The sequence below is a fragment of the Procambarus clarkii genome, chromosome 52 (genome assembly GCF_040958095.1).
Source record: "Procambarus clarkii isolate CNS0578487 chromosome 52, FALCON_Pclarkii_2.0, whole genome shotgun sequence".
Taxonomy (NCBI): domain Eukaryota; kingdom Metazoa; phylum Arthropoda; class Malacostraca; order Decapoda; family Cambaridae; genus Procambarus; species Procambarus clarkii.
Window position 1 is genome coordinate 3,994,435 of NC_091201.1, and position 12,232 is coordinate 4,006,666.

Consider the following 12,232-nt stretch of genomic DNA (forward strand, 5'->3'; position numbering starts at 1 on the left):
GTGTTCGAACGTCATCAGTTGTGAGTCGTGTGTAAAGCTTTGTTCTCTCATAAACGGTTGGGTATGTGGGTACATGTTAGGAACATATGGCCCTTGTTGATGAGGACGGTCTGTGTGTTGATGAGGACGGTCTGTGTGTTGATGAGGACGGTCTGTGTGTTGATGAGGACGGTCTGGTGTTGATGAGGACGGTCTGTGTGTTGATGAGGACGGTCTGGTGTTGATGAGGACGGTCTGTGTGTTGATGAGGACGGTCTGTGTGTTGATGAGGACGGTCTGGTGTTGATGAGGACGGTCTGTGTGTTGATGAGGACGGTCTGGTGTTGATGAGGACGGTCTGTGTGTTGATGAGGACGGTCTGTGTGTTGATGAGGACGGTCTGTGTGTTGATGAGGACGGTCTGTGTGTTGATGAGTACGGTCTGGTGTTGATGAGGACGGGCTGGTGTGTTGATGAGGACGGTCTGTGTGTTGATGAGGACGGGCTGGCGTGTTGATGAGGACGGGCTGGCGTGTTGATGAGGACGGTCTGTGTGTTGATGAGGACGGTCTGTGTGGTGATGAGGACGGTCTGTGTGGTGATGAGGACGGTCTGTGTGTTGATGAGGACGGTCTGTGTGTTGATGAGGACGGTCTGTGTGTTGATGAGGACGGTCTGTGTGTTGATGAGGACGGTCTGGTGTTGATGAGGACGGTCTGTGTGTTGATGAGGACGGTCTGTGTGGTGATGAGGACGGTCTGTGTGGTGATGAGGACGGTCTGTGTGGTGATGAGGACGGTCTGTGTGTTGATGAGGACGGTCTGTGTGTTGATGAGGACGGTCTGGTGTTGATGAGGACGGTCTGTGTGTTGATGAGGACGGTCTGTGTGTTGATGAGGACGGTCTGGTGTTGATGAGGACGGTCTGTGTGTTGATGAGGACGGTCTGTGTGTTGATGAGGACGGTCTGTGTGTTGATGAGGACGGTCTGTGTGTTGATGAGGACGGTCTGTGTGTTGATGAGGACGGTCTGGTGTTGATGAGGACGGTCTGGTGTTGATGAGGACGGTCTGTGTGTTGATGAGGACGGTCTGTGTGTTGATGAGGACGGTCTGGTGTTGATGAGGACGGTCTGGTGTTGATGAGGACGGTCTGTGTGTTGGTGAGGACGGTCTGTGTGTTGATGAGGACGGTCTGTGTGTTGATGAGGACGGTCTGTGTGTTGATGAGGACGGTCTGGTGTTGATGAGGACGGTCTGGTGTTGATGAGGACGGTCTGTGTGTTGATGAGGACGGTCTGTGTGTTGATGAGGACGGTCTGGTGTTGATGAGGACGGTCTGGTGTTGATGAGGACGGTCTGTGTGTTGGTGAGGACGGTCTGTGTGTTGATGAGGACGGTCTGTGTGTTGATGAGGACGGTCTGTGTGGTGATGAGGACGGTCTGTGTGGTGATGAGGACGGTCTGTGTGGTGATGAGGACGGTCTGTGTGTTGATGAGGACGGTCTGTGTGTTGATGAGGACGGTCTGGTGTTGATGAGGACGGTCTGTGTGTTGATGAGGACGGTCTGTGTGTTGATGAGGACGGTCTGGTGTTGATGAGGACGGTCTGTGTGTTGATGAGGACGGTCTGTGTGTTGATGAGGACGGTCTGTGTGTTGATGAGGACGGTCTGTGTGTTGATGAGGACGGTCTGTGTGTTGATGAGGACGGTCTGGTGTTGATGAGGACGGTCTGGTGTTGATGAGGACGGTCTGTGTGTTGATGAGGACGGTCTGTGTGTTGATGAGGACGGTCTGGTGTTGATGAGGACGGTCTGGTGTTGATGAGGACGGTCTGTGTGTTGGTGAGGACGGTCTGTGTGTTGATGAGGACGGTCTGTGTGTTGATGAGGACGGTCTGTGTGTTGATGAGGACGGTCTGGTGTTGATGAGGACGGTCTGTGTGCTGATGAGGACGGTCTGTGTGCTGATGAGGACGGTCTGTGTGTTGATGAGGACGGTCTGTGTGTTGATGAGGACGGTCTGTGTGTTGATGAGGACGGTCTGTGTGTTGATGAGGACGGTCTGTGTGTTGATGAGGACGGTCTGTGTGTTGATGAGGACGGTCTGTGTGTTGATGAGGACGGTCTGTGTGTTGATGAGGACGGTCTGTGTGTTGATGAGGACGGTCTGTGTTGATGAGGACGGTCTGTGTTGATGAGGACGGTCTGGTGTTGATGAGGACGGTCTATGTGTTGATGAGGACGGTCTGTGTGTTGATGAGGACGGTCTGTGTGTTGATGAGGACGGTCTGTGTGTTGATGAGGACGGTCTGTGTGCTGATGAGGACGGTCTGTGTGTTGATGAGGACGGTCTGTGTTGATGAGGACGGTCTGTGTGTTGATGAGGACGGTCTGTGTGTTGATGAGGACGGTCTGTGTGTTGATGAGGACGGTCTGTGTGTTGATGAGGACGGTCTGGTGTTGATGAGGACGGTCTGGTGTTGATGAGGACGGTCTGTGTGTTGATGAGGACGGTCTGTGTGTTGATGAGGACGGTCTGTGTGTTGATGAGGACGGTCTGTGTGCTGATGAGGACGGTCTGTGTGCTGATGAGGACGGTCTGTGTGTTGATGAGGACGGTCTGTGTTGATGAGGACGGTCTGTGTGTTGATGAGGACGGTCTGGTGTTGATGAGGACGGTCTGTGTTGATGAGGACTGTGTTGATGAGGACGGTCTGTGTGTTGATGAGGACGGTCTGTGTTGATGAGGACGGTCTGGTGTTGATGAGGACGGTCTGTGTTGATGAGGACTGTGTTGATGAGGACGGTCTGTGTGTTGATGAGGACGGTCTGTGTTGATGAGGACGGTCTGTGTGTTGATGAGGACGGTCTGGTTTTGATGAGGACGGTCTGGTGTTGATGAGGACGGTCTGGTGTTGATGAGGACTGTGTTGATGAGGACGGTCTGTGTGTTGATGAGGACGGTCTGTGTGTTGATGAGGACGGTCTGTGTGTTGATGAGGACGGTCTGTGTGTTGATGAGGACGGTCTGTGTGTTGATGAGGACGGTCTGTGTTGTTACAATGTTACTACAAAAAAGTAACAAAGTTACTTTTTACAGAAAGTTACTGGACAAAGTATATCAGAGACCGTCTTGGATGAACAAGTCACCATATAGCCAAGATGAAGAGTGTCACATTGAACCCTCCCCTCTCCCCTCCCCCGACCTGTCAAGACCTCTCGCCCCCCTTGGAACACCAGCCGTCAAATCGCGATAGACTAAACCAAGACTATCACGTGTGTGTCTATCGTGTGAGAGAGGCTGCCGTGCCTCAACGACAAAGGTGAAACGCTCGATAATCCCGGTACCACTTGAACAAGTACTACCGGGACACTGTACAAGTACAACAAGTACACTGGTGTGTGTAGACCACTGCCGGAGGGCGCCCCCAGGGTACATAGTGAAGTAGACCCACTTGTTCTTATGAGGTCCACTACACTCGCCCGGAGACCATTAACAAGATCACTTGGAGGAAAACTTTATTTATGTCCTGTTATCTTGTCGATCCAGAACGTCTTGAGCGGAAGTCTGCATAGAGGATGTCTGCCCCAGGGGCGGCCCAGGGGTGGCCCAGGGGCGGATCAGGGGCGGCTCAGGGGCGGCCCAAGGGTGTCCCCAGAAGCCCCAGTAACGGAGGTGTCATACTAAGGAGGCAGTTTCCCCTGGGGACACACAGAGGCTGAGGGCTGCCCCCTGGGGACACACAGCGGCTGAGGGTCTGCCCCTGGGGACACACAGCGGCTGAGGGCTGCCCCTGGGGACACACAGTGGCTGAGGGCTGCCCCCTGGGGACACACAGCGGCTGATGACACCCCCTGGGGACACACAGCGGCTGATGACTCCCCCTGGGGACACACAGCGGCTGAGGGCTGCCCCCTGGGGACACACAGCGGCTGAGGGCGGGCCCCTGGGGACACACAGCGGCTGAGGGCTGGCCCCTGGGGACACACAGCCGCTGAGGGCTGGCCCCCTGGAGACACACAGCCGCTGAGGGCTGGCCCCCTGGGGACACACAGCGGCTGAGGGCTGGCCCCCTGGGGACACACAGCGGCTGAGGGCTGGCCCCCTGGGGACACACAGCGGCTGAGGGCTGGCCCCTGGGGACACACAGCGGCTGAGGGCTGGCCCCTGGGGACACACAGCGGCTGAGGGCTGCCCCTGGGGACACACAGCGGCTGAGGGCTGGCCCCTGGGGACACACAGTGGCTGATGACTCCCCCTGGGGACACACATCGGCTGATGACTCCCCCTGGGGACACACAGCGGCTGAGGGCTGCCCCCTGGGGTCACACAGCGGCTGAGGGCTGCCCCCTGGGGTCACACAGCGGCTGAGGGCTGGCCCCTGGGGACACACAGCGGCTGAGGGCTGGCCCCTGGGGACACACAGCGGCTGAGGGCTGGCCCCTGGGGACACACAGCGGCTGAGGGCTGGCCCCTGGGGACACACAGCGGCTGAGGGCTGGCCCCTGGGGACACACAGCGGCTGAGGGCTGCCCCCTGGGGACACACAGCGGCTGAGGGCTGCCCCCTGGGGACACACAGCGGCTGAGGGCTGGCCCCTGGGGACACACAGCGGCTGAGGGCTGGCCCCTGGGGACACACAGCGGCTGAGGGCTGGCCCCTGGGGACACACAGCGGCTGAGGGCTGCCCCCTGGGGTCACACAGCGGCTGAGGGCTGCCCCCTGGGGTCACACAGCGGCTGAGGGCTGCCCCCTGGGGTCACACAGCGGCTGAGGGATGGCCCCTGGGGACACACAGCGGCTGAGGGCTGGCCCCTGGGGACACACAGCGGCTGAGGGCTGGCCCCTGGGGACACACAGCGGCTGAGGGCTGGCCCCTGGGGACACACAGCGGCTGAGGGCTGGCCCCTGGGGACACACATCGGCTGAGGGCTGGCCCCTGGGGACACACAGCGGCTGAGGGCTGGCCCCTGGGGACACACAGCGGCTGAGGGCTGGCCCCTGGGGACACACAGCGGCTGAGGGCTGCTCCTGGGGACACACAGCGGCTGAGGGCTGGCCCCTGGGGACACACAGCGGCTGAGGGCTGCTCCTGGGGACACACAGCGGCTGAGGGCTGCCCCTTGGGACTCTGGTGGGGGGACCTCACCTGTGGGACTCTGGGGGGGAGGACCTCACCTGTGGGACTCTGGGGGGGAGGACCTCACCTGTGGGACTCTGGGGGGGAGGACCTCACCTGTGGGACTCTGGGGGGGAGGACCTCACCTGTGGGACTCTGGGGGGGAGGACCTCACCTGTGGGACTCTGGGGGGGAGGACCTCACCTGTGGGACTCTGGGGGGGAGGACCTCACCTGTGGGACTCTGGGGGGGAGGACCTCACCTGTGGGACTCTGGGGGGGAGGACCTCACCTGTGGGACTCTGGGGGGGAGGACCTCACCTGTGGGACTCTGGGGGGGAGGACCTCACCTGTGGGACTCTGGGGGGGAGGACCTCACCTGTGGGACTCTGGGGGGAGGACCTCACCTGTGGGACTCTGGGGGGGAGGACCTCACCTGTGGGACTCTGGGGGGGAGGACCTCACCTGTGGGACTCTGGGGGGGAGGACCTCACCTGTGGGACTCTGGGGGGGAGGACCTCACCTGTGGGACTCTGGGGGGGAGGACCTCACCTGTGGGACTCTGGGGGGGAGGACCTCACCTGTGGGACTCTGGGGGGGAGGACCTCACCTGTGGGACTCTGGGGGGGAGGACCTCACCTGTGGGACTCTGGGGGGGAGGACCTCACCTGTGGGACTCTGGGGGGGAGGACCTCACCTGTGGGACTCTGTGGGGGAGGACCTCACCTGTGGGACTCTGGGGGGGAGGACCTCACCTGTGGGACTCTGGGGGGGAGGACCTCACCTGTGGGACTCTGGGGGGGAGGACCTCACCTGTGGGACTCTGGGGGGGAGGACCTCACCTGTGGGACTCTGGGGGGGAAGACCTCACCTGTGGGACTCTGGGGGGGAAGACCTCACCTGTGGGACTCTGGGGGGGAGGACCTCACCTGTGGGACTCTGGGGGAGAGGACCTCACCTGTGGGACTCTGGGGGGGGGAGGACCTCACCTGTGGGACTCTGGGGGGGGAGGACCTCACCTGTGGGACTCTGGGGGGGGAGGACCTCACCTGTGCGACTCTGGGGGGGAGGACCTCACCTGTGGGACTCTGGGGGGGAGGACCTCACCTGTGGGACTCTGGGGGGGAGGACCTCACCTGTGGGACTCTGGGGGGGAGGACCTCACCTGTGGGACTCTGGAGGGGAGGACCTCACCTGTGGGACTCTGGGGGGGAGGACCTCACCTGTGGGACTCTGGGGGGGAGGACCTCACCTGTGGGACTCTGGGGGGAGGACCTCACCTGTGGGACTCTGGGGGGGAGGACCTCACCTGTGGGACTCTGGGGGGGAGGACCTCACCTGTGGGACTCTGGGGGGGAGGACCTCACCTGTGGGACTCTGGGGGGGAGGACCTCACCTGTGGGACTCTGGGGGGGAGGACCTCACCTGTGGGACTCTGGGGGGGAGGACCTCACCTGTGGGACTCTGGGGGGGAGGACCTCACCTGTGGGACTCTGGGGGGGAGGACCTCACCTGTGGGACTCTGGGGGGGAGGACCTCACCTGTGGGACTCTGGGGGGGAGGACCTCACCTGTGGGACTCTGGGGGGGAGGACCTCACCTGTGGGACTCTGGGGGGAGGACCTCACCTGTGGGACTCTGGGGGGGAGGACCTCACCTGTGGGACTCTGGGGGGGAGGACCTCACCTGTGGGACTCTGGGGGGGAGGACCTCACCTGTGGGACTCTGGGGGGGGAGGACCTCACCTGTGGGACTCTGGGGGGGAGGACCTCACCTGTGGGACTCTGGGGGGGAGGACCTCACCTGTGGGACTCTGGGGGGGAGGACCTCACCTGTGGGACTCTGGGGGGGAGGACCTCACCTGTGGGACTCGGGGACCTTGATGACCTGACCGTTCCTGCGCCAGCGGACGAGTGGTTCAGGGTGACCCTTGGGGGGGACACACTCGAGGAGGGCCGACTCCCCCGCCGCCACCACCGTGTCAACTGGCACCGCCCGGAAGTCGTCACGCAACACTGCAACACAATGGCAACATGTCAGTACAACACAATGGCAACATGTCAGTACAATCATGTCAGTACAACACAATGGCAACATGTCAATACAACACAGTGGCAACATGTCAGTGCAACACAATGGCAACATGTCAACACAACACAATGGCAACATGTCAATACAACACAATGGCAACATGTCAGTACAATCATGTCAGTACAACACAATGGCAACATGTCAATACAACACAGTGGCAACATGTCAGTGCAACACAATGGCAACATGTCAGTACAACACAATGGCAACATGTCAACACAACACAATGGCAACATGTCAATACAACACAATGGCAACATGTCAGTACAACACAATGGCAACATGTCAACACAACACAATGGCAACATGTCAATACAACACAATGGCAACATGTCAATACAACACAATGGCAACATGTCAATACAACACAATGGCAACATGTCAATACAACACAATGGCAACATGTCAACACAACACAATGGCAACATGTCAACACAACACAATGGCAACATGTCAATACAACACAATGGCAACATGTCAGTACAATCATGTCAGTACAACACAATGGCAACATGTCAATACAACACAGTGGCAACATGTCAGTGCAACACAATGGCAACATGTCAACACAACACAATGGCAACATGTCAACACAACACAATGGCAACATGTCAATACAACACAATGGCAACATGTCAATACAACACAATGGCAACATGTCAGTACAACACAATGGCAACATGTCAGTACAACACAATGGCAACATGTCAGTACAACACAATGGCAACATGTCAACACAACACAATGGCAACATGTCAGTACAACACAATGGCAACATGTCAACACAACACAATGGCAACATGTCAGTACAACACAATGGCAACATGTCAATACAACACAATGGCAACATGTCAATACAACACAGTGGCAACATGTCAGTGCAACACAATGGCAACATGTCAACACAACACAATGGCAACATGTCAACACAACACAATGGCAACATGTCAACACAACACAATGGCAACATGTCAGTACAACACAATGGCAACATGTCAATACAACACAATGGCAACATGTCAGTACAACACAATGGCAACATGTCAGTACAACACAATGGCAACATGTCAGTACAACACAATGGCAACCTATCAGTACAACACAATGGCAACATGTCAATACAACACGAAAGTCAATAATAATACACAAGTAAATCTATAATTCCCAAACTGCGCCACGAGTGTTGCTGGGGAGTGGTCAGTCGTGGAGCTGAGTTATGGTGCTGTGTCCACTAAGAGGCGAGCCCCTTGGGGGGGGTAACGCAGGTTCGAATCCCTTGTCGGCTCATAAGGGTTCAGTTTGGATTTTAAATGTATAAAATGTATATATTGGTAGTGGTCATTCCTGTATCTTGCAGGTGTATGTTATACATGTTGCAGGTGTATGTTATACATGTTGCAGGTGTATGTTATACATGTTGCAGGTGTATGTTATACATGTTGCAGGTGTATGTTATACATGTTGCAGGTGTATGTTATACATGTTGCAGGTGTATGTTATACATGTTGCAGGTGTATGTTATACATGTTGCAGGTGTATGTTATACATGTTGCAGGTGTATGTTATACATGTTGCAGGTGTATGTTATACATGTTGCAGGTGTATGTTATACATGTTGCAGGTGTATGTTATACATGTTGCAGGTGTATGTTATACATGTTGCAGGTGTATGTTATACATGTTGCAGGTGTATGTTATACATGTTGCAGGTGTATGTTATACATGTTGCAGGTGTATGTTATACATGTTGCAGGTGTATGTTATACATGTTGCAGGTGTATGTTATACATGTTGCAGGTGTATGTTATACATGTTGCAGGTGTATGTTATACATGTTGCAGGTGTATGTTATACATGTTGCAGGTGTATGTTATACATGTTGCAGGTGTATGTTATACATGTTGCAGGTGTATGTTATACATGTTGCAGGTGTATGTTATACATGTTGCAGGTGTATGTTATACATGTTGCAGGTGTATGTTATACATGTTGCAGGTGTATGTTATACATGTTGCAGGTGTATGTTATACATGTTGCAGGTGTATGTTATACATGTTGCAGGTGTATGTTATACATGTTGCAGGTGTATGTTATACATGTTGCAGGTGTATGTTATACATGTTGCAGGTGTATGTTATACATGTTGCAGGTGTATGTTATACATGTTGCAGGTGTATGTTATACATGTTGCAGGTGTATGTTATACATGTTGCAGGTGTATGTTATACATGTTGCAGGTGTATGTTATACATGTTGCAGGTGTATGTTATACATGTTGCAGGTGTATGTTATACATGTTGCAGGTGTATGTTATACATGTTGCAGGTGTATGTTATACATGTTGCAGGTGTATGTTATACATGTTGCAGGTGTATGTTATACATGTTGCAGGTGTATGTTATACATGTTGCAGGTGTATGTTATACATGTTGCAGGTGTATGTTATACATGTTGCAGGTGTATGTTATACATGTTGCAGGTGTGTGTTATACATGTTGCAGGTGTATGTTATACATGTTGCAGGTGTGTGTTATACATGTTGCAGGTGTATGTTATACATGTTGCAGGTGTATGTTATACATGTTGCAGGTGTGTGTTATACATGTTGCAGGTGTGTGTTATACATGTTGCAGGTGTATGTTATACATGTTGCAGGTGTATGTTATACATCTTGCAGGTGTATACATCTTATACATATTTGTGAAGGTGCCTGGTAGTGAGTACTTGCTAGAGCCTTGCCTCAGCTCAGTGCCCAGCAGAGAGAGAACCTCACATCCTAAGGGACCAAAACCCGGATGACCCCGCACTTCGCCCAGATGGCATCACAATATACACCTGGAAGAGGGCCAGACAGTTGGTGTGGGACTACACATGTGTATCCACCCTGGCTGACACCTGTGTACACTTCGGTGGTGATCAAGCAGGTGGGGCGGCCAGTCAAAGGGAAACAGCAAAATCACTCAAGTACAGGCGACTGGAAGGTCAATACACCTTTGTTCCCATAGCGTCTGAGACACATGGCCCCTGGGGCAAGAGTGCCTTGGGATTTCTCAAGGAATTGGGCTCCAGGATCATTGACGTCACCAGAGACCCAAGAGCTGCCAGTTTCCTGTTTCAGAGCCTCAGTGTGGCGATCCAGAGGGTAACGCCTGCTGCGTCCTCGGTTCCTGTCCAGAGGCGGAGGAGCTTCAAGAGATCCATAACCTTTAGGCATTTGTCTTGTATCATCCAATGTTCATCAATGTGCATCTATATACTAACTTCAATGTACTTATATATTTATATTATATTATTATTAATTATATATATATATATATATATATATATATATATATATATATATATATATATATATATATATATATATATATATATATATATATATAATAAAGGTAATTTATCGATTTTTTTAGAACAAAGGTAAATAATAAAAAAACTCTTGTGAAACAGCAAACATGATATTTTTTCCGTTACGAAATGTGTTCATTAAAGAACATAATGTAACTGTGAACAAATTACTCAGTTTATCAACCCAACTAAAATTCCTGAGTTCATTTGTGTTATCAAATTGCATCGTTTTCCCTGCGACTGTAAAACTGCACGACACTAACTGCGAGTCTCGTTAACATTTCCTTAGTCCCAAAGTTCCGTTAACTTAACCCTTGGTGATGATATACTGGCTTCGTACTGAACTGCTGGATCATCTGCACTCACGTTGGTGGCAGGATATATTTACCACCATTATCTCTACTACCACCTCTACCATCACCATCACCACCACCATCACCACCACCATCACCATCACCACCACCAGTACCAGCAGCACCACCACCACCACCACCTCTACCACCACCGCCACCACAACTACCACCACCGCCACCACAACTACCACCACCACACCATAACCTTCACCGCTCCACCAGACACAGCTTGAAGGAGTAAGCGTGTTCAGCGGCCCCGGAAGGAAAGGTTGTACACTATGGGAGCAAACTGCGACCAGCAGAGAGAGAGGAGCGAGGCTGTCTAATATCTCTCTCCTTAGCTCATTGTTACTAGGAAAAGTTGCCCTCTAAACCACTCCTCCAGGGGCGCTGTGTGTGGTGTTGGGCGAGCGACCAGCGTCTGCTGTGTCACCACCAGCAGGGACCCCTGTCTGCTGTATGTGCAGCAGGAGGGGACCCCCGCCTGCTGCATGTGCAGCAGGAGGGGACCCCCGCCTGCTGTATGTGCAGCAGCAGGGACCCCCGCCTGCTGTATGTGCAGCAGCAGGGACCCCCGCCTGCTGTATGTGCAACAGGAGGGGACCCCCGCCTGCTGTATGTGCAGCAGGAGGGACCCCCGCCTGCTGTATGTGCAGCAGCAGCAGGGACCCCCGCCTGCTGTATGTGCAGCAGGAGGGGACCCCCGCCTGCTGTATGTGCAGCAGGGGGGGACCCCCGCCTGCTGTATGTGCAGCAGGAGGGGACCCCCGCCTGTTGTATGTGCAGCAGGAGGGGACCCCCGCCTGCTGTATGTGCAGCAGGAGGGGACCCCCGCCTGCTGTATGTGCAGCAGCAGCAGGGACCCCCGCCTGCTGTATGTGCAGCAGCAGCAGGGACCCCCGCCTGCTGTATGTGCAGCAGCAGCAGGGACCCCCGCCTGCTGTATGTGCAGCAGCAGCAGGGACCCCCGCCTGCTGTATGTGCAGCAGCAGCAGGGACCCCCGCCTGCTGTATGTGCAGCAGGAGGGGACCCCCGCCTGCTGTATGTGCAGCAGGGGGGACCCCCGCCTGCTGTATGTGCAGCAGGAGGGGACCCCCGCCTGCTGTATGTGCAGCAGGAGGGGACCCCCGCCTGCTGTATGTGCAGCAGGAGGGACCCCCGACTGCTGTATGTGCAACAGGAGGGGACCCCCGCCTGTTGTATGTGCAGCAGGAGGGGACCCCCGCCTGCTGTATGTGCAGCAGGAGGGGACCCCCGCCTGCTGTATGTGCAGCAGCAGCAGGGACCCCCGCCTGCTGTATGTGCAGCAGCAGGGACCCCCGCCTGCTGTATGTGCAGCA

At 54.9% G+C, this 12,232-nt stretch overlaps 1 protein-coding gene across 1 annotated transcript in view; it reads right to left on the reverse strand.

The window, feature by feature from the left end:
• The window catches only part of LOC138349760 (roundabout homolog 2-like), a 318,232-nt gene that overhangs the window by 31,378 nt on the left and 274,622 nt on the right, over positions 1-12,232 (reverse strand). The window contains exon 4 of the mRNA XM_069304202.1: positions 6,961-7,114. Coding sequence (XP_069160303.1) covers positions 6,961-7,114 — 154 coding nt within the window. The remainder of the gene's footprint in view (positions 1-6,960; positions 7,115-12,232) is intronic.